The sequence below is a fragment of the Sorex fumeus genome, unplaced genomic scaffold (genome assembly GCF_029834395.1).
Source record: "Sorex fumeus unplaced genomic scaffold, SorFum_2.1 ptg000043l, whole genome shotgun sequence".
Taxonomy (NCBI): Eukaryota; Metazoa; Chordata; class Mammalia; order Eulipotyphla; family Soricidae; genus Sorex; species Sorex fumeus.
This window is the reverse complement of record NW_026606100.1, coordinates 42230630-42257971: the sequence shown is the minus strand read 5'-3', so window position 1 is coordinate 42257971 and position 27342 is coordinate 42230630. Positions and strand designations below refer to the sequence as shown.

The 27342-nt window shown below is 49.0% G+C and overlaps 1 protein-coding gene across 42 annotated transcripts in view; it reads right to left on the bottom strand.

Moving 5' to 3' along the window:
* TCF7L2 (transcription factor 7 like 2) overlaps positions 1-27342 on the bottom strand; it is a 202336-nt gene that overhangs the window by 112845 nt on the left and 62149 nt on the right. For all 42 annotated transcript variants that reach the window (XR_008793359.1, XR_008793361.1, XR_008793363.1 and 39 more), the window contains one exon: positions 11007-11108. Coding sequence is in view for 39 of the 42 variants with exons in the window: in XM_056120409.1 (XP_055976384.1) it covers positions 11007-11108 (102 nt within the window). In the remaining 3 variants the exon portion in view is untranslated. The remainder of the gene's footprint in view (positions 1-11006; positions 11109-27342) is intronic.

Below are 27342 nucleotides of genomic sequence, written 5' to 3'. Positions count from 1 at the left end.
AGTCATCCCATTCCATATTTCCTAAATAGAGCCGCTTTAAACTAAGACTGCAGAGACAGAGACTAGACAAGCCTGACTTCCTGGAGCTTTGGACACACGCAGCCAGGAGTGGGGAGTACAGGGCAGACACTGAGTGGCTGCTGAAGCAGGCTAGGGACAGCTGACAGTGACTCACTTGGCCATAGGTTGCCTGCTCCTTCCCTCCTGCCCTGATCTCTCTCCCCCAGGCAAGTATCACAGCCCCAAGTCATAAGTTTGTCCCAGATACCTGAACCCATCAGGCAGACCACAGAGACATGCAGGCAAGTCTTGTTCCTGCTCCTAACCAGGATGATTTCAGACACTCCACGGTAAAGTGACACCCCAGACTACAGAAACTCCCGTCCCTTTCCCAAACTTGGTGTTCTGCTTCATTGAGGCAAGCCACAGTAGGAGTGAGAAGGCCCATGTAAGTGAAGAAACAAACCACGGGGCTCCGTGACTTCAAGAAATTTTAAATCTGGCAGGATCAACAGGCACCCTCCTTAGAGTATCGATGCGACAAGAAATGACACTCAGGACAGGATGGAGGCCAATAGAACACTCCGGTTCTATTTACTGGGAAGATGAACAGGGAACACCATGAGGTGCGCTCTAAGTAAATGCACTTTGATTAAGACAGGCTCCCGCATTTAGTAAACAGAGCAGGCGCTGAACCTTAAACAAGTCTCCCAACTGTGTGCCCATCCGGTCCCTGGAGAGACTGAGAAGCACGCGCTGTACTCCAATTCCTGTGCCCATCGTTCTGCAGAACCCAGAACCTGCTCTATGCTGTACAGAAGGACATCCTTCTGCTTCCAGCATCCAGTAACACTCATAAGACATACATCAGCTCAGGCGGTACCCCGCACTGCCAATGGCTCCCCGGGCACCGTGGTCAGGTAGGTGGTCAGGCTCACCTGGGCTTGCATCTTCTGAAAGGACCACAGGCTGTTCTTCAAGAGCAACATGTGGCAGGTTTGAAAAGAAAGACAGAAACACATCCTCACTCCTTCTATATTCTCAGGTTCGTGCACAAGTCCTCTCAGTCCAATAACGCGAGAGATACTCAAACAAAATCAGCCCGCTGTTATTGAAGTTGTAAAAGGAAGGATAAGACCAAGATCTCTAAGATAAATGGCAAAGTGCTGTGACTATTCAGGGACTAACAAGGCAAACAGTTAGGCCAACAGACGCCTAAATGAACATATGTAATCTGGGGTAACCACCGCTGACTTGACATACCACCAAACTGCGTAAGATGCAATTCTTGTCTCTTTGAAGGCGAAAGGCCAGAGGGAGAGTGACAAAGATGAGCTGGCGGAGCTTCTTTTCTGGAGCTTTCGGAAGTAAAGTACGTCATTCCAGTAACACTCAGACCCCTTCTTTTGTTCAATTCCCCAGACATATTAATACCACACCAATCTTGCTGAGTCTGACTCTCACACGCCATTGAGAGTTATAAGAACCGAAACCTTTCAAAAAAACATTTGTGGCTCTGTAGCAAGGGGAAAAAAATTTTTTTTAACTTTGTTCTCTTTTAAAATAAAGTAAGAATATATTTTAAGACTGTCAGGGAGAAAGATGAAAAAAGGAAGAAAGGGATTGAGCAAATACATATGCACAAAGATGTTCATCACAAGTTTATTTAGAACAGCTGAAACAAAAGATCATTTAAAGACCCACTCAAGTGGTGTGGATTAAGTAAAGTGGGTTCTGATCACCTTAGGAGCTGCTCTATGATCATTAAAAAAACTCTTAAGAAATGTCATGTCATAAGGAAGTGCTTATTCACGAGAGCGATTTTCATTTTACATAAATACAAGCCTGGAAATGCTGACCACGGCTGCGAGCTCAAGGATGTTAAAGCCAAATATAAATATTAACACGTGCAGAGGAAAAAGTCTAGGAGGAAATATACCAAATCGACTCCAATTATTCATAATGTAATCTGGTTGGTGAGATTATGGGCTTGTCTCCAAACAGTCTGCAGTAAACATAAATCTCACAAAAGCTACATGACAGATTCATTTCACTTACGTTAGAGGCAGGATTTCTCCATAGAAAATGAACCGTTCCTGTCCACACACAGGACAAGATCGGCCCAGCGCTCATGAGTGATAGCGAAGGACGTGTGGGTGTGAGGGTTGAGGGTTCAGCACTGAGGGCCAGGGAGACGGCGTCGACCAAGCGGGAGACCCTCAGCTGGTGCCGTACTGCACGGGACCCCAGCAACCAAGAAGCAAGCATTCTAGGGGAAAAGGATTTCCCTCACAACCTTCTCGAGAGCCCCTGGGGTCAGGGAAAGAACTCAGGGGGCAGAGCGGAAGCCAAACATGTGAAGGCCCTTGAGTTTGATCCCTGGTGCCACATGGTCAGTTGACCACTGAGAGTGACCCTAAAAGGCCCCAGAGTCCCCCTCGGTATGACCCTTTAAAAAAAAATCAGAGCTCAAATTAAACCCAAAGCAATGAATGCTCTCTGCTGGCCTCTGGGAGAACAGGACGAACCAAAGACAACACCCCCAGACTGACACACAGAGACAGCCATGGCTGACAGAGCAGAGGATGTGGCCTGGCATTGCGAAACTGGCTGTGATTTTCGGCTGATGGGGATGTGAGCGTCTTACATAACGCTTCCTGGTGGCGTATTTTCTACAGTCAAGGTGCTCGGCTGCCACACGCCCGTCCCAAACCTCAAAAATGTCCGAGTTCTTCCCCCCAACTGGCTTCTTGCGAGAAGGAAGTAGGGCCCGGCTTGGGCTCTCCCTGGGCTCTCCCTTGAAGGGACCGCCCTCCTGCTCACCCCTTCTGCCTGGAAAACAAGACTGCCTCCTGCCTGCCCTCAGGTAGGGGCCTGCATCTACCCCTACAAAACTGCAGGCATCTCACAGCACTCCCAGCCTGCCCCAAAACAGTCATCTGGGAGATGGCAGCATGGCCAGGGAAGTGACTGAGTCACAGATACGTGGATAACGGGGAGGGTGACGGGGTATTCCACACCTGGCCGTGCTCGGGGCTGACCCCTGTCTCTGCACTCCAGGATCACTCCTCACGGTGCTGAAGGGATCACATGAGGTGTCAGGATTTGAATCCAGGTCGGACACGTGCAAGGCAAGCGCCCTGCCCCCTGGACCATCTCTTCAAGCCCACACAGGTGGCTTTGATAACGTAAAAAGGAAAGTGTCTGAGTACATGGGGGAACAGAGAGAGCGTGCAAGGGGAAAAAGCTCTTAGAGTGCCAGCACCGGCCACCAAGCAGCCTTCACCTGCCTCCTGCAATGTGTCCTGGAGTCCTTGGTGGCATGCTGACACCCAATCCCCCACCAACATCATGTCCCAATCTCCAGAGACACTGGTAGGCCACCTCAAGCTTTGCCCAATAGTCCCGTTGGAACTGGGCAGAGGATGCATCTCCAGGGGCTCCAGCCTGGCAGCAGAGGGGCGTCCCACTTGTCTCCTTCTAACCATCTCCACAGTGGTTCCTCGTTTCACGTGCTGAGCGCCATAACTGGGCCAGCACTTGGCCACCCTGTGACAAGTTCCTGCTCTGGAGAGTGGGGATCTTTAAGCATGAGCGAGGTGCTGGGGCAGTGCTTGGTACCAACTAATTGGCTAGTCTCGTCTTGATCTTTGTCATGGATGGTTCCTCACCACTTTCTCTTGCCATCTAGAATAATTTTTCCCCCCACATAAGAAACAACCGCTTAATATTCGTAGATCAGTGAGTCAGGCAGTGACTGAATCGATGGTGAGTACAAAACCAAGAGGAAGATCTATTAAAGCTACTTATTGAAATCTGGGGGAAGCAAAGGGAGAGTTACCTGTCCTTCCCTAAAAATAATCTAGGTAAAAGGAATCTTGAGGAACCCACTGAAAGTTTGGATTGTTTCCATTTCACTGTTTCCAAAATGAGGCCAAAGTATTTTAATCTAGCATCCCTATGAAGACAGTTTTGGAGTCAAAAGCCCCACCCCCATAAATCCATTCATCAACTATAAATGACTGTTAGGCAGAGGAAATGATGCTCAACTTCACTGATCCTCAGAGAAATGCATACAAAAAAATCACAAGATACAACCTCACACCTGTTAGGATGGCTACCATCAAAAAGACCAGATAATAAAATGCTGGCAAGGATGGGAATAGGGAAGACCCCTTGTTTACTGGTGGAAATAAAAATTGGTGCAGTCACCATGAGAAACAGCATGAGGTTTCCTCAAAAATATTAGACATAGAACTACCACCCAATCCTGTAATTTCATTTCTGGGTAAGTGTCCAAAGAAAACAAAATCAGTATCTCAAAGAGATTTCTATAAGCCAGTATTCACTACAGCAGGACTCACAATAGCCAAGACAGGGAAAGCCCCGGAGTGTTCATTGACATATGAATGGATAAAGTAAAGATGATACACCCACAGTGAAATATTCGGTCATGCGCAAGAAAGAAACCTTCCCATTTATAACAAAAGGGGGCATTTGGCTAAATGAAATAAGCCAGACAAAGTCAATACATCACTCACATGTGGAATCTCAAAAGGGCTCGTCTTCATAGAGACAGAGAGTACAGAGGTGGTTACCAGGGGCTGGGAATGGGGGATAATGGGACGGTGCTGGGCTCCACTTACAAAATGAGTGAGTTGTGGGAATCTAAAGCATGGCACAGTGATTCTAACTAACTCTAGTCTTCCATTCTTGACAGTGCGTAGCGGGAAGATCGAACATGCTCCCACCACAAAACAAGGAACGGCGGGGCTGGGAGGTGGTTCAGGGGGAGAGCATGTGCCTTGCATGTCTGAGGCCATGGGCTCCAGCCCCAGCACAACCCTAAAGCCCAACAGTGGCGATCATGTGACAGAAAGGCAGTACTGGCTAGAGGGCTGGCGGTGATGGCTTTACAAGACACGCGTATCAAATGAACACCATGGACCCTTCAGGCCACCTGGGGTGAGAGGGCAGTTACAGCTCAATAAAGACAGAGCAGAGACAATTAAAAGTCAACACTCCCACCCCAAATTAGATCCTCTTCCAATGGGCAGCTCCATGCACCCACTGACTTTCCGTTCCCCCTTGGGGACACCATCGCCATCAGCACATCCTCCTGAGATTCCCTCCAAATCCATTCCCTTTCATGGCTCCCACTGACCACCGCTGAACACAAGTCAAAGGGCTGTGTGGGATCATTCCCTTGGCCTTTGGGCTCGAGAGAGAGTTCAACAGGCTGAGGACATGCTTGGTTTCAAGAGGCCTGAGTTTGGTTCTAGACAGCACATGACACCCCAAGCATCAGCAGAAATGAACCCTGAGAGCAAAGCTAGAGGTGGACCTGGACCCTGTAAAACCCGGTCACACCCGACCCCAGATCCCACACTCTACCCCAGAACATTCTCCCAAGACCTCCATGTCCCCAAACTGGCACTGGCTTTCTCTTTCTCTGTTATTTTTCCTCGTGGACCTTGGTACACATCTTCCTTATTTTTAATTTTAATTCTCTTTAATTGAATCACCATGAGGTAGACAGTTACAAAGTTGTTCATGACTGGGTTTCAGTCATACAATGTTCCAACACCGTTCGCCAGTGTCCATATCCAATCTAGTCTTCCTTCCTGCCTGGAGCATTCTCCCATGTCTTTTCCCTTACCTTTACAGGGGCGGGGAGTGGATAAGGGGGGATGACACCAGTCAATCCTTCATACCTCATTTGAAAGGCCATTTCCAAAGGGCCCTCCAGCCTCTAATCCTCACCCTCTTCGCCCAGTTCTCTCTCCCTGGCCACTCTCCTGGGACCTGGAGTCCTTCCTTGTGGCACCTGGCACAGGGCTTCCCATGAACTGCCATGAACCCTCTGTTGCATCCTCAGCATCTCACAGGGAGCTTCCTGTCCACACCAGTGGCCAGCAAGCAGCCATCAGGGTCAGGGAGAAGATAGGGCCAGTCAGTAACCATCAAAACACCCACATGTGCTTCATAAGCAAGAGCGTGCTCTCAATGGGGTTTTGTATTATCAACCTTTTTTTTGAGGGGGGTGGAACCACACCCATTGGTGGTACTCAGGATTTACTCCTGGTTCTGTGCTTGGGGATCTCTATTGGGGGGCTCAAGGGACCATTTGGGATACTGGGGATGGAATCAGGGTTGGCCGTGTACAAGGCAAGCAGTCTACCTACTGTAGTATCTCCCTAGTTGATCCAGCATCCTACTATCCCACCTCTCCGGTTCTGCTACGAACTCTGAACTTTCCCGAAATAAAAGCGAAGGCTGGCCATTCACTGAGCTTACTTGGAAACACTCAACGCCGACAGCAGAGATCCTGTCTGAAGTCTTAGAGACCTCACTGGATTTCACAAGCACTTTCTGCCTTCTTTCAGCACTTAAGCAATAACAACCCCCAAAGTGCACCACCACAATCCCTTTGTTCCCAGGGATGCAGACTGCTTTTTCATTCCACATCTCTATGCTTAATACACAACAAAACACACCAGGCCCAGAACCAGGGGCCATCTACCACCTCAAGGTAAAGAAAAACCTCACATCCGCTTGAAAAGGAAACCCTCAAGATACACTGGTAAAAGGAGTAAAGGTGTTGGGACATTGTATGACCTTTGAAGCTCTTTGCCATTTCCTAAAATACATACCACACCAAAACACCACCCTTTGGGGTTCAGAATCTTTTTCTTGTTGGGTACCTAGGAGGTTAATGGGAAGTCGCTGTGTAGCAAAGCCTCCAGGGGCAGGGTCCCGGATGGCACCTCAACAGCCACCCCAACCCCCTTCAAGTTTTCCCAAGACTCAAACAAACACCAGCACTGAGCAGAACCCAGCTGCTTGGCACTCATTTTAGAAGGTGGTAGGAGGGGGAGTAAGAGAGCACTGAAATAAGAATATAAGTTTCAAAATGCTATTAGAGAAAGAAGTATGAGCTGCTTGTATGAATCCGAAAGTGGTACTCGGAAAGGCTGGAGAGACAGCAGAGGAACTAAGGGGCCACCGTGTACAAACTGGCCCATATCCATCCTGTTATCGCAGGTTTAGCCCTGCCAAGCCCCAAACACCGCCAGGACCCTCTGATTGAACCATCCTGGCCAAAATCTCTGGGAATAGCCTGCAAGCCCCATGAACACCACTTAGGAGCAGCCCTCCTCTCTCAATAAAAAGAAAATGCAATTGGAAAGCCTTGAGGGCAGAGTAGAATTCTGGAACTTGAGAACACCCCCAGATTTCTGGGGTTGGAGGAGGGAATAGGGGAAGCCAGAGAAGCAGGGAGATGAAGATTTGCTTAAGACACTGCTGGCTTTTATCCTGCCAAAAGCAACATCAAGACCTTCATGGTGGGGACTAATGTTCTTTCTTTTCTGTACATAAACAAGACACTGTATCAGTAACAGGAAATAAAATTTGTGGGGTCTACTTCTGAATATTTTTTTGTTCTTTTGGGTCACATTCGGCGATACTCAGGGTTTACTCCTGATTCTGCACTCAGGAATTAGTCCTAGCAGTGCTCAGGGGGCAACATGGGATGCCAGGAATGGAACTTGGGTTGTCCCTGTGCAAGGCAAATGCCCTACCCGCTGTACTATAGCTCCAGCCCTTGCTTCTAAATTTAAATATTATTTGACCAATCAAACTCAATGAGTTAAGAACATTTATTCTATGCATTCATTTTTCAGGCTGTGGTAACCCACATATCACATTTTAAAAAATTCAATCAGATTAAACTATCCCAACAGACAGCTTAAATTCCCATGTGAAAATTCTGCTGCCAATGGGCAGTGGAGAAAGAGATTTTCTTCACAACCTGTCACGTTTATAGTCTCTAATCATCACTAACCAACACTGAACACTTCTCTATTTCCAAAATAAAGCATCCAAAAATGATTATGAAATGGTTGGCTAAGAAATTATAATAAATCCAAAGTTCAGAGAAATTAGGAAGCAGCCCTGGGCCCATTTATTTTGAAATGTGTCTGATGAAATGCTGTGAGGTGACAAGGTTTTATTGAAGAGTCTGAATAACAAAGAATAAGGAGGAGCCAAGTGTCCGGGAAAGTACTGGGCATTCATCAGTCAACTTGAACTTGAACTACACTCTTCTAACCAGTGCTTAGCCCCATGAAGACCCAAGTGATGTATCACCTCTCATAAGAACACTCGGCTCCAAGTACAGACACCCGGGTCTACCCCATGGCACTGCCCTACATACGATTCTCCTGTGATAAGACAACGACCAATGCAAGGACCCCAAATGAAGGATCACTCCATCCCCCATTAGTGAGAGCTAATGGCACGGAAAGGGCCGCTCCCCCAGCCTCCCACCCTACTCCCCCATCTCCCTCTAATCCCTACCACCACCACATACAACCTTTCCCCCTCCCACCCCTGTGAAGAGAGCAGCAACGCCCAACGCCAGGGCAGACTTAGGGAGCCTGAGACACTGGCAGGCAGCTGGACTGGCATTAAGATTTCACAATGTGGTTTCCTGTGGTCCATACTTCCATCTTCTCCCTCCAGCCCCCGCTGAGCCCGACCTCCATCAAGCTCTACAACCTCAAGGGTCACTACAGTCCTTCACTCTCCCAGCTGAGCTATCGAAGTGGGTATCATTACCTCAAGGTAATGACATTTCCCATGCCCCAGGAGAACGAGGGCTGAAGGCACAAAAGATGAGATTTGGGTTGGCAGCTGTGGCTCGTGCAAACAGGGGTCGCCCCCAGAAATGTGGTGGGTGCTGACCAGGGGCTGCTCTGGTGAATCAGATGAGCAGAGGGGGAGGTATTCATCCCTTAGCCCTCCTCTCCCCCACTGCCCTCCTCACCAAAACCCATGTGGACTCTAGGAGAAGGCTCATTGCTAAATACTGAACAATGAGGTGCCAAGGGCCAAGAGGAGACAACTGTCCTGGTAGAAAACAGGGAAGGAGGGAACCTTCTCTCCCCTAATGATCATTTCCCACACTTGCTGGAGGGTGATGCTTAGCCCAGGGCCTCCAGGCCACACCCACTGAGGGCTACAGCCACTGGAACCACTTCTAAGAACTGTATCTTCTCTGTACACTCAAGGAGAAAAAGAGACTTGGCCGGGGAGATAGCAAACCCTAGAGCTTAGGCCTGGCATAAGCACACTTTTCCCTCCCCTCTGGGCACCAGCAGGACCCTAGGAGTAGCCCCTACTTTAAAAAAAAAATCAGAGTAAACGTTCCCAAGAAATTTTAAAGTGAATTTTTCTGTTGCTTTCAAAAATGTTTTTAAGGAAACAATGTGGGCAGCCCTACCAAGCATTTCCAAAGGCAGAGAGAAATCAATTCCTAAGCATTGGGAAGTTCAGAGAAGCCAAGAACCCAGGCCGACGGCCTTCCTCACTCAGCTCCAGGAACTCTCAACACACTCTAGGCCAGTGTTTTCGTAACCTTTGCATGTTGCTGGTACAGCATTTGCTTTTCTAGGAGACGCCTGCATGAGCATCCAAGCTTCCTACACAGTGCCTGTGTCCGCATCTCGGACGATGGCCGCCAAGAGTGACCGTCCGTTCCCTGTGGGCTGGCTCTGCCACAGATGGGGGGCAGGCACAGAGAGGGAGTCCCGTGCTGACTCTGTCACTAAGGCCGCGTGTGACATTGGGCAGTTCACTTAAGGCATCTCTGGGCCAGTTTCCTTTTCTGAGAGCACATGAGGCCTCAGTGGTCTAGTGGCACTGCCAGGCCTGAGTCCTGGCCCTCTAAGGGCACGTGCAACTGTGAGAACCCATTTACTATGGGGCTGGGGGAGGAGGAAGCTTCGGGAAAGAGTCAGTCTTCTCCCTACATCCCTTCTTCATAACGTAAACACGCCTGAGACTGTCACTAAAGAGACTCAAAACATAGTTTGATGGTAACCAACTCTGTGATGTCGATACACACATATACATTTAATATTCATAGAATAGGAGCATAGCTCATTTCCTAATACACAGTCATTTATAACAAACTACAAAATAAGGAGGCAGTTAGCCTGAAATTTGACACAAGGCATCTTAAGATTGTTCTACTTAAGAAAATTATTTTGCCAATTATAGAAATTACAAGGAACATAGAGGCAAAATATATTAATGGATAACACTTTGTGATACTTCAATTAAAAATACATGAGTTGTTTCGGGCTTTGCATAATCCTACCTGTCATGTGTTCATTATAAAAATGTCTTGCATAAATTATTTCTAAAATGTGAAGTCCAGCTCATACTATAAATACATAGCATGAGCCGGAGTCATGCTGGACTTATTAAGACTGTTCTAATAAGGCTGAGCTATCTTCTCCAGAGGTTAATTTACGAATTTCATTTTCTAAGCTACAAAGTCTATGAAACATACATTAAAAATATATGGAGATACGCTTTCTGTTACAGTTTTTTAGGACTGAAAACAAATGTTTCCTATAGTAATCCCCCGCACTTCCAAAGCCATAGAAAGACAGATTAAATTTAATAAGCCTTTCCAAGTTCACTTCTATTCTAAGTTTCTGATCAGCCCAGATGAACTTTTTCTGATGTTAGTGTAGGAATTTACTTTCCAACAATTAACATAATGGGAGTAGGGAAGGGAAGTTGCTAACTCACATCTCTGGCTTCCTCTAATTCCCTAACTGCATCTTTGACACCCCACCGCCCCTCTATAACTTCTTCAGAGAAGGGTTTAGCTACTTTCTTTTTCTGAATTGCTTAGATACCATTTCAAGTCTCCCCAAACTCTGGTAATTGGGCCCTACGAACAAGAGCCCGCTCTGACTAACCCAATGTGAAGGAACAGGACAATGGAAAGGGGTGAAAAAAATTTCCATCACAACCACTGAGGTCCACTCGCAGAACACAAATACCTCACAGAATCATATCCAAGAATTTTCCCCCAACACTATCTTTAAACAAAGAGGTAAAATGGATAAACCAGGCCTTTTTCCAATAAGAGAGCATTTTCTTCATTCCCCCCAAAATAAAGCAACTGTCTTTGTACGGTCACTTACAACGATGTGCGCCGGTGATGGTGAACGGGCGTCCTTGAGGGCTTGTCTGCTCTGGAGGGTCCCCGCCTGGACATCAAGCAGTGGCCATTTCATCTGGAGATACTAAGAGAAGGAGACAAAACCAACATGGAGAAGGGTGATGCGATGAGAAAAGAAATGCAGCCAACCAGCCCAGGAGCTATCTCTTGGGGTACATGCCACATGGATCAGAAACTGGAAAACTTAAAAAGCATGCAAACAACAACAAATCATGCAATACCAATAGGGGCTCCCTTAGAGTTCAGGTTCAATAACAGATCTATGCATGAGCATCAATATTATCTGCAATCACAGTTCTGCTGTGCAGTCCAACTCTGGGGTGATTTCAGATAAAAGGATTTCATTAATACTACCTTATTTAGAGGGGAGTGTAGGGGAGGAGGGAGTGGAGGAGGGAGAGGAGAGAGCAGGAAAAAAAAAAAAGGGCATCCCAAGCCAGGGCTAGGAGAATCCCGATATCAAATTTGCTCTTTGAATGATCTTCATTTCTAAAATGCCAGTGTCCATCATTTTAAAGAAATTTGAGTACAGCCATACAACTGTCCGTAGGCACAAAATACAATTCAGGTGAAGACAGAATTCCTTGTCTGCCACCCCTGTCCCCCCCCCCAAAAAAAAACCCAAAACACTAAAACCAATAGCACTCTCAGTAAAAAGCACAAACAGGGCACAATGCAATTTATAGATACATCTCCAGAGGCTCACGGAAATCCAAATCATGCACCGATTTGCCAAAGAGATGAAAATAAAGGCCCTGGTCATGCCCCTTTGTCTCCGCCCCTCTCCAAGGTAAAAATTAAAAGAAATGCATGGCACCTTGCAAAGGGGCTGCTTCAGTCAAAGGAGAAAAGAGAAACTCCTACTCTGAGAAGGACTAGAAGTATCAAGTGACCCAACACCCTGGAAGCACATGAGGGAAACTGAGGCGAAGTAGCCGGCTTACTCAGAGACATATTAGTAGATGTGGAAGCAACTCCTGGACATTTGACTTTTGTCAGCCACACTATACCAGTTTCACTGAGGAAATCTTCAGGCAACCAAACAAAATTTAAATGTGATGCTAAGATCCTAAGGTCATGCTTTTGACCCTGGGACCCTGGGGCGCACAATTCATAAGGTATCCCTTAGTGCAGAGAGGGGAGTAAGGAGCCATCTTGACTTTTCTTGACTTTTCCAAGAAGCCCAAAGCAAATTCTACAGATTTTTTTTAGTCAGAGAATATTGATGAAATGTCTATTCACTATGGAGAGAGACATCTGCCCTCAGGGACCTTCTGCACCAGCGAGAGAGCCAACTCCTCCACAGAGCAGAGAGGCCGCAGTGAGATGGGCAGCCTGGCTTCATGCCCAGGGAAGGGCAGAAGAGAAGACAGCACTTCTAAGAAAAAAGCTGGAAAAGGCAACAAACACAGGCTTTTTCAGTCAGAAAAGTTTCCACAAAAGGCAGAGATACCAGCGGCTAAGGTTCTTGCCTTGCACACTGCCAACCCAAGTTCAATCCCCGTCACCACCATATATGGTCCCCTGAGTATTGCCAGGCATGAGCCTTGAGCACAGAGCCAGGATTTAGTCCCGAACACAGGAGAGAGAGAGAGATGGAGGAGAGAGAGAGAGAGAGAGAGAGAGAGAGAGAGAGAGAGAGAGAGAGAGAGAGAGAGAGAAGACTTCCACAGAAAGAAAAAAAGACAGCAGAGAGCAGTCCAGAAAGAAAAAGTTTATCCCAACAGCCTGTGAGACAGAACGGTCAGAGCCATCCACAAACTCCCAGTGAGTTCCTCAGAGACTCTTCTGAGGAAATAAAAGGAAACTGAGAACTGGAATACCCCAGCTGCCAATGTGCCAGTCATTTCCCAGTCTCGATCTAGACAAGGTCAGTATAATTTCCACAGCTTGAGAGCCTTTAACTGAGAAACCACCTGTGGTGAAGAAACCCGGTGACTAGCAGCTGGGAACTCACCACAAGCTGTGGTTGCCTGTAATCCCTTTGCTTCTCCGACCTCGGGTTTTCCCATCTGTAAACTAAGGGGTGGTCTACCTGTAATGGGGTGTGGGTCAGTGGCTTCCCCAAACACTTAGAGACATCTAGGATTCTGCTCCATTGCCACAAGAAGAAATATGGCAGATAGCCCCACCCACCCACCCTATCCAGCACCCTTATGATGAAACCATTTCCCAAGACCTCCTTCAGGGCCCCGGATCACCTCAACTGGAGAGAGGTCCATGGCTCTCAAGTAAACATTTCCCTCAGCCCAACACCCCAAGCCAGGGGACTACGGGAATCTCTGAGGCCCTGGCTCGCCCTCACTTCTTCCCATTCTCACTTGCCACATAAATATATGGGCCTTTCTGGTCAAAACCACTCAATGGAGTCATTTCCTTGAGGCCAACCAAAAAGGACACCCACCAGCACTCATCACTCCATCTGTGGAAAACCTGTGGGGGAAAATTCGAGGCCGAGGCACCCTCCACCTCGCCCTTCCACTCCCCTCAGTGGGGAGGGCCCTGCCAACGGGCACGTTTTCCTTGTACCATCGGCAGCAGGGATTTGATTGTGGCCAGATACCCGCTCCAGCGGATCAGGAAATGTAGGCTTTGTTTGAGGTGACAGGCCTGCCCCGAGGACCCCACCCAAGACCTGTCATACCCATAATGCACTGTGAACACAGAGACGTATAATTCTTACTCCACATAAAAGCTTCATTGTGTGCCATATCCAATCTCCGCAGGCTACCTGCACCACATATTTTTATGAGCCTACATTTCAGCGCTCCGAGCCTACAATACACATAATTTTCAATTATGTTAGGGCAGCCCAGGATCACTGCCCATATAACATTACTGGTCGGAGGAAATGAGGCTCGGCCCCACTGCCCAGAGGGAGCTAACCAAATCCAGATGGTGGCGGAAGATTGGCCAGGCCCCGAGGACGCGCTGGGACTCCACGGTGACAACCTTGGCCTCTCCATCCCAAAGCCAGTTGATCTCACAGGATAGCTGGGTCCCCACCAATCCGTACCCATCCTGGGAAGCCGAACTGGCATGCAGGCTCGGGAGACTCCTTTTGGGGAAGTCAATAGGGTGTCGGGATTTTTGAAAGGAAGTTATTAACATCCTACAGAAGTGATGGGTTTCCCAGAACCCTTCATCTCCGACCATCGGTTCTTATTAATAGGGAAAATAAATAAAGGGAAGAGAAAGGAAATTAGGTACTATTAGAGCCTAGAGGAAAACCTTGCCTTCCTGGAGACGTTAAGCAGCAGGAAATTCTATTCTGTGAGGTACGAGGAGAAGTGCTGAAGAAAGAGGCTGCTTGGATTCACCGAGGGAGTACAAGGCGATGCCACATTTTCCCCGCCGTTCGGCTCCGTTTTCCATCCTTGGCAGGGACCGGGTGGGTGGAGGGGGTGTTCCCACCATCCCACTGTAAAAACAAGACCCGGCTCCGCTCACTCTTCCTTTCAGGCTGTTCAACATGGAAATTATAAATTGCCTACCAAAACATTAAACTTTTCAACAAACTCCAATCAAACAGAGCTGTGGGAAATGCTCGTTGAAAATCGTTGAAACGGAGTCCACTCCACTTCCATTTTGTAAACACGAATCATAATCACAGGGCCCTATTGGCCGAGCGCTTCCTCCGCGTTCAAAAACAACGCTCTGCTGATGGCCTATTAGGGTTTTTCACCAAATCCTAGTTTATGGCATGTCTCAGGGAGCCAGAGGCAAAGCATTGGATCTGTAGGCAAAGTATTGAGAGGCACACACCCATGGCTGGCAGGAAATCCAGGAGGCTGACAGATGTGTAAATTGTCAACGAAATAAGGACCCGTTTCTCCTCCTCCCACCATCTAGGAGTGGGGGAGGGCAGAGAGAGGATTCAATGGCATAAGCTTGACACATGGAAGACTTGGGTTCAACCCCCAGAACCGCATGAGGCAGGACATGGTCACCAGAAGGCCTCTTAAGGGCGTCCAAAGGAGTCTTAGAGCCTGCTGGCTCACAGGCACCCCAACCCCCACCCATGTGAACTCAGCCTCAGGGACAAGGATGGTGAGAAAGGCTGATCTCACCTTTGCCCCCTCTAGGCTGTGAGGCCTTGATGGAAACTTCTTATTAGAACAAGGAGGCCAGCCCAAGGGATGATCATGAGGGTGAGGGTGACAAAGTGACCAGGTCACTCTGCATCCCTCAGAAAACTCGGGGGTCACTCATGGGACATCCCTTCACCCAGACCAGCCTGCAGTGGGGTGTGGTGGTCACCCAAGCAGCCCACAGAAGACCAGGCACAAAGAAACCCAGGTCAGCATGAGGAAGGCTGGGCATGTGGAATTGGTTGTGCCTACATTTGTTCCTGGCAATTTTTTTTTCTTGGAAAGGACCTGCCAGTGTTCCCACCCCATCATCTCTGTTCCCGACTCTGCCGCTGCAACACAAAAGCACCCAGAGAGCTCCAGATCCACGGATGCAGGGGTCAAGGAGATGTCAATCAAATCTTGTGGACAGCAAAATGGAAATTGTCTATGATTTTCTGGGCTGGGAAATATTCCTCTCCGACCACTTAAAAACAATGAAACTCATTCTGCACTCGAAGGCCAGGAGACAGAAAACAGGAAGCTCTGGCCCATGGGTGCTCATCTGTCAGCCGGGAGTAAAGGAATAAAGACCCTTCACTTGGACAAACCCCACCCCAGGGGAAAGCACATCTGTGGCCCCAGAAGCAGGGTTTGGCACCGCTTGGTCAGAGGCTATTTGGTCAGGGGAAGCTTGGCAAACTGCTGAGTTCTGTGGCTGCGACTCATCACAAGGTCTAACCACCAGGCCACAGCCTCCCGGAAACTACTGCCATGGCTTTCCAAAATGGAAGCCTGAAAATCCCTGAGCGATTCCGACCGGAAAAGTTCCCCAGGCTCAAAGTTCGCACCCACTTCCCAGGAGACACCAGCAGTAAGTCACAGGTCGTACACCCCACAGAGAAGGGCTTCGGAGAGACAGTCCTTGGGGAGCTTGCAGCTCTCCCTATCGGAAACCACTTTCCAAGCACACAAATTCCTCTCCCCGGGGCTGGCCAACATGAACAACTTCTACAGGGCCCTGGGGCTGGCAGATGGCCTTGGGGACAGCAGCATCCTCGGTCACACACAGACACCCACAGAAAACATTAGCCTCAGGCTGGGGGCAAAAAGCCATTGCAGGGACGGAAGAGACACCCCCCTGGGGTTTCTGGTGGCCAGAACCTGCCTCTTCTAAAAGACAAGGGTGCTGGAGGACCACTATCACCCTACCAGGGTGACTGTAAAAATCCCTGGGGGTCTGGCCAGCCCCCAGGGCATGGGTGAGTCATTCCCAAAAGTGAGTAAGACAAAAACAGCGCCCACAAGCTCAGCTACTTCTCAGCAGGGTGCTTTCTCCAAAGAAGATTCCTTTTGTAGGAATTCGAATGAACTGGATCATGGTCTCAATAGAATTCAACCAATGGCAACATCTCCCTGACAAACATGAGGGTTAGGAAAGTGTACCTGTAGTGTTGCTCAGAAAAAGGAAAGCCAAGGGATGGAGAGATAGCATGGAAGGAAGGGCATCTACCTTGCACACCCCCACTCCCCCCCCACCATCCTATAAAGCCCCCCAACTCCACCAGGAGTGATTCCTGAGAGCAGAGCTAGGAGTAACTCCTGAACAGTGCTGGGTGTGGCCCCCAAACCAAAATAATTCAAGGAAAGTCTGTGCTCCACCAAATGTCAGCCTAGAAGGCCAAAGTCACTACTAGCCCTCAGGGTGACTTTTCCCTCCAGCTCTGCACAGTCCTGTGGAAACAGGCCAACCCTACCACCAACATTCCCCAGAGAGGGAACCCCAAGGATTGGTGATCATGTCAGTCAACTTTACAAAAGGGACCACCCACAGCCACTCAGGCTGACAATGACTCTCAGAAAACAAGTGAGAAAACCAAATGCTAAGGCAAGGGCCCAAGGCCGCCAGCTCAGAGTCAGGCATGCACCCAAAATCCATCCCCACAGGCATAAATCTGTGCACAGGCAGCCAAGCCTGTTCCTCCAAAACTGAATTCATGAGACCAGAGACATATCACAGGGATCATGATGCTGCCTTATAAGCAGTCAACCCCAGTTTCATCCTGTCACTAGGTGTGCCCCCCAGGGCAATTCCCCAAAGAAAACAAAGCAAAACCGAATTAATATCAGAAATAGAGGCCAAAAAAATTAGCCCATCTTATATAAAATAAATAATTTTGATAAGGGTAAGGGGGGACAGAGAATCCAAATTTATCCATTATTGAAGATTACAAAGAGGAGGTTTGATCCATGGAAGGTTCTGCCCTCCAGCTGAATCAGAAGAGCACTGACAAGTCCCAGATTTCTAAGGAGGGAGCTATTTCAGAAGTCACTCAGGATTCTGCAGGATTTCCTCAGTTGGACCAACTCTCCTACAGAGGCCAAAGGTATAGGAGAGTTGGCTGCTTTGTCCCAGTTAAGCAAACAGCCCAGAAACTGCTTTCCTAGGAGGTGGCTTAAGTTACATCTCATTAAGTTAGCTTACACTAGAGTTGCCTAGGGGAAAAAAACAAAACCAAAGACCTCACGAAGAAGTCTGAAGACAATCTAAATTGGAGACAGAATAAGGCCACAGGAAAAAACTCAGTAAGATCATCAGAAATTACTTTTTTAAAAAATATGGAGTTAAACCTAGTAGGAACTAAAAAAAAAAAATTCCCTAGGGACACTATCCCACATTCATGTCTCCACATATAAGCATGAGGGAAAAGAAGGGATATCAAAACCCTGCATAAAACAGCAAGGGAACAGCTATGCTGCTTCTTATAAAAAAAAAAATCTGTTTTAAATACTATCTTTACAGTCATCTGTTTTCTTCCTTATCACAACATCTAAGGGCCTTAAGAGCACGCTACACATTTAGAGCACATTTTAGAGTTTGGAACCACAATTCAAAATAATCCTCTGAAATCAGTGAGCAGGAAGTTGACAGCTATTTTCAGCCACAGAGGCAAGGCCAGTGGGCCAGAGCTGGCCTGAGGTCCTGGCTGGCTGGCAGGACAAGACGCAGGGCTCCACATCACCCTGACTTCCCCCCGAGAACCCCAATCCACCTTCCTCCTGTTTTCTGATCATTTTTTTAGCAGCTTCCCTGATCTCCACCCCAGGGTTCCGTCCCAAAGGGAGCACTAAGGGAATGTTCAGGAAGGACTAAGCAATTCTCCTGAAACTCTCATCTCCCCCCACTCCTTAATCCCGCCCGATCTCTGGGCAAAAAGGATAAGCTCTTCTCCCACTTACCAGAACATTCCTTCCTCCACAGTACCTGCAAAGACTGGTGGTCAAGGAGACCAAAGCCAAACCACTAAATGAATAAAATGCAGTAACTGAAAATTGTCACTGCAGGTTTTCTGGACCTTGCCAACTCCACCCCTGTTGCCCCAGCATTTTTCACATCTGCCAGGTTCTGCAGGGAGCAAGGGGCCAACAAACAGCCTCAAAGACCCACATGGGTAGGATGGCAGCACGCTCAGCCCCTGTCAGAGCCAGATGGGTGCCCAGAGCTGGGGCCCCAGACATTCCTTCCTTCCTTTCAGTAGAGAAAGTCACTTTAAAGAAGGAGGAGCACCAAAGAGGAGGAATAGCAGAACCCTGCTCTCAACTGCTACTTGGTCCACCACTTCCTCCATCACTGGAAAACTTCTTCTCCACTCCAGCCCAAGTCTGTGGCAGGAAATCAAGACCATGAACTCCTTGTGCCTTTTCTCTTCTAACATGTAGATTCCTGAAGCACCAACTAAACATGATGCTGTGTCCAGTATGGCCTAGACATCCAGGACCAGAGAAGTCATCCGCGGGATAAGCTAAGGCCTGGCACAGGGATTAACATAAGGGCAAGGGGCTGGAGCGATAGCACAGCGGGTAGGGCGTTTGCCTTGCACGCAGCCAACATGGCCGACCCTGGTTCGATTCCCAGCATCCCATATGGTCCCCCGAGCACCGCCAGGAGTAATTCCTGAGTGCATGAACCAGGAATAACCCCTGAGCATCTCCGGGTGTGACCCAAAAAGAAAAAAAAAAACAAGGGCAAGAAATAGAGAAGTGGATGGAATTGGTGGTTGACAGTGACATGGTTCTACGGGTCCCAAACCTCACTGGTTCACTAGGAAACTTTTCTCCTGAGTGGCCCAGAAGATGCTAAATCTCCCCCTCGGTCAGTGAGTCTCTGTATTTTCTCCCCAATCTTGTGGGAAGCCTTGATGACCATCATTAGTACCAACGAGCACTGAAAGATGCGTATTTGCAGATTGGATCACATGTTTTCACAGGCTCTTCAAAACCTCTACTTTTCCACTTGTTTCTTTGTTTTGGGTCACTGGAGGTGCTCGGGGCTTACTAATGGCTCTGTGCTCGGGAATCACTCCTGATGGTGCTTGGGGGACCCTTTGTGACACCAGGGAATCAAACCCAAAATGCCTTAGCCGCTGTACCATCTGTCCAGACTTGAACCTCTAAATTGATTGTCAGTGCATACTGTTTGGGTAATAAAACAGATCATCTCTCTACAAACCCACCTTAAAAGAGAAACAGGAAGGCACAGAGATAAAGTGACTGCCATGCATTTCTAGGGGTTCTGAACCAGAATGCAGCTTATGTGTCCGCAGATCACAAGTCTTAAAATCTCCACCCCCAAAGAGACTGGCTAAAACAGCAGGTAATGGAAACCCTCAAGGGAAAATGAAAAGAGGCATATGAGGGAATCCCACCCAACACACACTCGGGGGACAGCTCTGATAGTTGTGATCAAAAGCAGCTCAGGGCCAGTCACCCCAAGATTGAGTTCCCCACTGGAGTGGAGTCGTCCAAACAGTACTGGCATTCCCTTTAACATCCCAAGCCCTAAACGGACAGTCAAAGGCCAGGAAGTCACCGGAGGACTTTGACAGATGGGACCTTTGCCCACTCACTCCATCTTGCTCTAAAAGGTCAACCCGTCTTCTAGCCTCCGGCCAGACCCACACAAGCTCTGTCCCCCTGACCTCCAAATAGATGGCGAGTCTGTGCCCAGCTGAGCATGGACACCTCATGTACACAAACTCCAGGGAGAGGGACTTCCTGCAGCCACCAGTTCAAGGGGACATGTTCCTTCCTACCTGCTTCTCTACGGGGGTGCTAAGAGCACATAGCACTGGGAGCCAGGACTAGAAGCCAGAAGGCATGAAACAGATTGGGGGGGTGAATGGGGGAGGGCTCTCTGGGTACTCAGCAAATAGGGAGCTAGACTGTGGCAAGCACATGCCTAGTCTCAGCTTCTGGGCAGAGAAATAAAGCATTTCCTGCCCCACTTCCATCCCAATGCCCCCAGTATAGACACCAAATCACAATGAGTACCAAATCCTACCCACAGGGTTTTTTTTTCCTTCCACAGATATAAGTATGACGAATTCAATTTAAAAATTAGAGAGAGATTCCCAATAATAGGAAATGGAACAACCATACCAACATGCCACAATGAAAGTCTCATAAATGCAGCGGGACTCTCCCTTCTCTCTCCAAAATCCAAGTCTGTCTGCTCACTAACCACAAATCACATTAAAAAAAAAAAATATATATATATATATATATATATATATTCCAATGGCCCTGAAGACAAGGAGGCTATCCAATGGCCCTAAAGACAAAAAAGCTATTGCCATTAATTTATATGATAAATGTTGGTGGCATTTTCAAATCATACCGCCCGAACACCAGAGGCACTATGGCCACAAGTAAAAGCAGACGGAAAGGATTGCAGGAAAGGCGACACCAAACTCCAGGGCACATGTGCATGGCCGCAAGGGCACGTGCGGTCAAATCAGTTCTGAACACCTCTCCCTGAAGAAAGCCGAAACCCACCTCGGCTAGCATCAGGCTTAGCACAAGCAGGTCCTGATGGAGATCTAAAACCCATCTTGGCTGGCATCAGGCCTAGCACAAACAGGTCCTGATGTAGATCGAATGTACAGAGGAGCTCAGGATGAGTCAAGCTTTTGAAATGTAGGGGGGTACCAGTATGTCATTGTTCACAATATTTCAGACCATGGTTGACCCAGAGTTAATAGAAGCCACAGACAGCAAAGTCTCAGGGAAAGGGGCCCCGTATATATTCATTCATTCATGTGATAGAATATTGCTGGGATATAAATGAATGCAGATGTAGATGAGCCCGAGAACATTCTGCCACCTCAATAAAAAGTGAAGGGCCAGAAAGATAGTACAGTGGGTAGAGCATGTACCCTAAAAGCAGCAGACTTGACCCCTGGCACCCCCGATGGTCCCTGGAAAGTTGTAAGAGTAAGCCCTGAGCACCAACAGATGTGGTCCCTAAAGAAAAGAATAATAATAGCAAAATTCGTTAAGTGAACAGAAAGGGTCACCTATTGTATGATTCCTTTAAGATGAAATATCCAGAGCAAGCAAATCCCTAAATAATCAATTAGATTACTGTCAGATGCCACAGTCAGGCGCATGAGGAATAGACAAAAGTTTGATGAGAATAGCCTGGAAAAAAAAAACAGTAATGCTTGAGCAACTCTGAATAGGCTAAAAATTACCACTGAAACCAAGTAAGTGGTAACTTCATGAATGAGTTCAAAAATGAATCTGCAAATGAAATCAGGGGGTAAAAAAATTGAAAAAGAACATGAAGAATGGCCAGGTCTCTAGACAACGATCACATTCATTTTAAAGACAGAGGATTGTGTGTGGGGGGGGGGGGCGGGGGGGAGCGGGGGAAGGAAGGGGAAAACACAACCACACGCCCACTGGCCCACCAACCTCCAATGCTAAACCGTGGAAAACACAGAAGTCCCACCGTCTCTCCTAATTATCCTGGGACAAAGTCCTTCCCAGGTGTGACTCGGGCTGGTGTGGACCTGGGGGAGGAAGCAGTTACAATGGCAGGGAGCACCAAGACCTCAAGGAAGACAGGAAGAGTGCTTCATGCAGAGTACTCCCTGACCTAGACGTACTCTGAAGAGAGGACACGATGGTACCTCCCTAGATACAAACAGAGCAGAACAGTTGAGTCAACATAACTGAAGACAAACTGAAGGCCAGGGGCCATCGGCCACTCTCTGGGGCCTCTGGCAGGTCTCCATGACTCTGACTCCACATCTCTATCCAACACATGCACACGGGCTCGCTGACCAAAGCCTCCCAGCTGACCTCCTCATCATTTATCAGCCTCCAAGGTACACAGAAAAGGCAGCAGAGCAGAGAGTGAGTTCTGCTCTTTCTTCCTTCGACCACATAAAGGGTCTAAAGTTTCGAGGCCCCCCCCCATGAAAACTGCTAGAGAAGCAGCTAACGCTGGCCTCTGAGATGCCCAGAGCCAGAGAGAGAGAGAGAGAGAGAACCAGGTCTTCACGACCTATCAACGTCACCTTGAATGCAGGAAGTCATCAAATTGCAGCCAATATTAAAATTGAGAACTATATATATCATATATATATATATCAAAGCTCACCTTACCCAAACCTTAACAACATGTTAGTGATATCCTATAGAATGTCTTAATGGCTCCTGCCGAAATAGAACAATCTTCACACTGTTTCCAATATTAACACGTTTTCGTTAGCATGTTCAGCAGTTCTTCAGTAACAGACAATGTGAAATATATTATTTCAGTTGTGTTTTGGGACAGGGTTTGGGGCTTGGGATGGAAACATCCCGAGTTTGGTGGTGGGAAAGGTATAATGGTGGAGAGATTGATGTTTTGAATATTAAATGTAATCAAATATTGTGAACTAACTTATAAAATAAAAATTTATTTAAAAAATAAAGAACTTTGCAAAATGCCCCTTCCTTCGTCACAGCCCTAAATTGGGATTTCTCTGAGCTCCTTCCTTGGTGGTACCCATCCCCCCCAACCCCCCAACAATACCAGGGAAAGACCGGGCAGTCGGCGGGAGTGGGGAGCGCGCTGAGGAGGCAGGCCACGTCAGAACCCAACGCCAGAGTTGGAGTCAGCGGCACTGACTCCCAAGCATCGCCCTGTTTGGCAGCTCCGTCCTCCTTGTCACATGTGGGAGAGGCTGATGGCTCCAGCCCAGGGTCCCTCTCCAACTTGCTCTTGTCCAATTCGAGCTGTGACAAGCAAGCATGTGGCGGTGCTCGGGATCCCACATGTGCGACGCACCCCCTCCCGCCCAGCCCAGCTGAAAGGTCAGCGGTGCCTCTGGAGGGTTTTGCCGGGGGAGGAGCCAAGCCCGCGAGCCAGGGGCAAGATTTAGTGAGGCTGACCTTCCGCAGCCCACGACCCCACCGCACACCAGCCTTCCGCCCGGGCCCAAAGCCGCCTGCCACTCAAGTATCATCTTGCTGTAACAAATTACTCCTAACCCAGGATTATGGCTCTTTCCAAATCCCTCCTAGAGAGCAAGGAAATAAACACGCGCTCCCCAGACTCGCCGGGGCTGTTCCCCCTGTTGGTAATCCTTGTCTCTATTTGCTTCTCCTACAAGGCTTCTCGTCTGGGAGGTCTGCGAGACCATTCCGGCCCACTTGCCTTTCAGACAGAAGCTGAATGTCTCAATTGTGCGAGCCGCACAGTGAAGATGAAGGCCGGCTTTCTGTCCCCAGGAGCCACACACAATAGGACCCTTGGCCCACACACTTCTCGTCTGACTGCAGACCAGACCCAACTGGCCTAATCCGAGTCACTCAAGGAAGTCCACACCCTGAATTCCTTCCTACGATCCCAGAGGGCCGATGAGCATGGGTGGCCAGAGAGCCACACTGCTCAGACTAACACCAACCATCCCACAGCACCTCTGGGGGAGCCAAACACGGGGTGGGGTGGGGTGGAGTGGGGGGGCAGAGTGAAGGGGGGAAGAGGGGAGAAGGCATGGAACAGAAAGATCTAGAAAAAAAAAAGAGGCAGCAAGCGAGCTGGAGAACGGAGAAGAAAAAAAACAGCTCTGACCCTAGCCTGGGCTGCTCTGAATAAACTATCGAGAGATATTTCTAGCACAATAAGCTCATTTGGGGAAGGAAATACAGTTCTGTCCACTTCCAACGTCTCCTCCGAGACACCCAGCTATTCCGGGCACTTGGGGCGACCAGGGTTGTTTTGTTTTCAATTGTGTACACAGATGACCAGAACATGACAAGCATCAAGAAGCAGAACAATGGTTGTGATAATCAAAGTGGGTGATTTCAATGATAGGGATCTTGTGGCTGTGTCAGGCGAGACTTTCTCCCTGGAGAGAGGATGATGGTTCAAGGCAGGCTCGACACCTCAGGGGCTGGGAACCTCAGGTACTGATGGTACTGGTGCAAGTTTTGCTGGCTGGAGGCTCAGGTTCAATCTCCAGCTCCTTCTCGTGAGCCACATCCTCACCTCACACAAGCATCACCACTTAACCCTGCCCCCACCCTGAGCACTGAGCTGGGAGTAGTCCCGTAGTACCACCAGGTATGGCCCCAAAACACAACAACCAAATCCAGATATTAAGAAATGGGAACGATCATCACCTTCCTTCAGGGAGCCTCACTTTTGCTTCCTCCCTCGGAGAGAGACCAAAAGCAACCCTCCTCGTCCCTCCCCACCAACGGGGCCGTGGGGACCATGCTGTACTCCAATATGTTCTTGGCTTCTGTGGTTTGGGTCTGTCAAAGAACTTGGCTGGGGCAGGAGCAGTAATGCTCTGAAGCTAACCACTTAGCTCATTAGTATGTCATCTGAACAGGCAAAATCAATTCCAACAGCATCAACTTCAGTTATCCCCTCCCCAGAAGGTCTGCACTATTAATAGCAAGAAAGTTTCCCAGGCTCCGGTTGATTTGTAATCCCAACCAGCCCTGACCACAGAACCAAGCCATCCCCCTGTGCACAGCTCCCGGGGACCCGGAAGACACAGGTTCAGGTCTTGCTTCCTGATCGCCAGGGGGAGACGCAAAGAGACAGGCAGAACTTCAAGGAGGGAGCAGGCAGGTTGTGTTCAGAGAAGACTGACCACATGGGGCTGGAGCGATAGGACAGCAGGTAGGGCGTTTGCCTTGCACGCGGCTGACCCAGGTTCGATTCCCAGCATCCCATATGGTCCCGAGCACTGCCAGGGGTAATTCCTCAGTGCAGAGCCAGGAGTAAGCCCTGAGCATCGCCGGGTGTGACCCAAAAAGCAAAAGAAAAAAAAAAGGGAGAGAAGACTGACCACAGCCTGGGACTGGACAGTCAGGCGAGGGAAATGAACCAAGTCTCTCTCCCCACCTAGCCTGGTCCTATACTCCTCCTGCAGCCAGGTCTGCCCTCCCTTATCTCCTCCACCAACGAGTTGGCCAAAAGAAGGTTCTAGAAGCAGTGTGCTGCTTAAAAAATCACCTTCAAGCCTCACTACAACAGACCGGTGTGAGAGAGCAGAATGCCTGGGGTCCAGGGTCTGTGCCTCAGTGCTTCTGGGACCTCGGTCCCTGTCACCTTTCAAGGGAAGGTGAGCACAGGAACCTGGGGACAGTTCCAGCTTCCGGGCCTGTGTCTGATGGATCACTGTGTATCCGTTATCCACCAGGCTGTGGAGTGGCCACTGATGGCTTTGCATGTTCCTCGAGCAAGAGCACTCACTGCCAGAAGTGACCAGAGGCAAAAACAAGCGTAAGACAAAGCCCTCCAAGGTGCCCAACTCAGAAAAGCCGGTGACACAGCCTGTTAGCGCCTTGCTGTCCTCATGCCCGAGAGGAAATGGGGAGAGACTGAGTAGAGATGCTTGAGCGTGTGGGTTTCATGAGGACCCCACGGCCTCAGCTCAGATACAGGAATGAGTCACCCCAACCTTCTGGAGTTCATTCAGCCCAACTAGCTCTGCAGATGGAGGGACGTGAACTGCCCCGTCCATGGGGGACAACGCGACCCCAGCAAATTCTCCGGAAAGACACTGCAAGCGACCCCCCTCGAGCCAGTGCGCTTGCTCAGGAAAGGCCCAGGAGCACTCTTCTGACTTCTGCGAAGTCCTGGCTGGCTGCCGTCCCTGGGTCACCATCCCTGGGTCACCGGGTTATGGAGTCTACAGCTGTGAGGACTCAGGACTGCTAATGAAGGAACCCCGGGGGTTCAGACCATATCCATAGGCAGCCCAGCCTGGCCCTAAAGCCCCCCCTCCCCGCCCCCCGGCCATTTACCAAAACATGGACAGGGTGGCCAGGGCTGCCATCCAGAAGCACTGGTATTTCTTGTTTGTTTTTGTTTGCTTGGTTGATTGGCAGCCACACCCAGCAGTGCTTGGGGCTTATTCCTCACTGTGTGCAAGGATCATTCCTGGCAGGGCTCAGGAGCCCATGAGGGAGGGGAAGGGGGGGGGCAGGGATCAAATTTGGATCCGCCACAAGTAAGGCAAGCACCTTCACCACTGTACGGTCTCACCAGCCCCGGCACTGGGTGCTTTGAAGAGGCATCTGCAGCCCACTCTCTAACGGGGTGCCCCTGAACCATGGATCTCCGCCCTCGAAGCACTGGGCTTCTCATCTGTGAAATGGGAATAGAAGCAAAGAGCTCCAAGTTCCTGTAAGGATCAAATGTTTGGCACGGTGCCTGGCGTAGGGTAAGAGTTTAGCAAATGCCAGCTATTAAGGTATTAGCTTGTTAGAATATTGCTATTAATAAAAGTTATCATCAGAATAAAAGTCCTCAGCGTACTGAACGATTCTGAATCATCCCCTAAATTAATCCCCAGATAGGTGCATGTATAATGCTTGCAGGAGGTGGACACGTGGCCTGAAGTATTGCAAAGCAGCCAAGGACATCCTGGTTAACCAGCCTCAGGGCTCCTAATTCCTGCTTCCAGGGCCTTGCAGTCCAGTCATCCCCAGGCCTCCAGGGATTTTCCTGGTACCCCTGGCTCTCGTTTCCTCTGGCCCTGTCTCCCCCTGGGGAAAGCTCCTCCACAGGCCTTGCAACTCAGGGGTCTCCTCATGCCTGCAACCCCAACGGAATGCAGAGCCTGGACCCCAGCTCTGCAAAGAGCAGCCCCCCCAAATGGGGGTAGGGCCACACAGTAGGTTATTATACCCAGCAGACGCTGCTGGAGGGTGCCCAAGAAACAACACAAAATCAACATCCAAAAGCAGTTTCGGGTATCTACCAGATACCCCAAAAGTCTGGGTGAGGTTGTCTCCCAGAAACCCACCACTTTTCTCCCTGCCCGTATCTTGACCGTTTTTTTCTTGGCCTCTGTCATTCTTCAGAGACGTAAAGCCACACCTGCTGACAGCATTGCCCAAAGAAGGGGTATACAGTTGAGAGGTCACAGAATG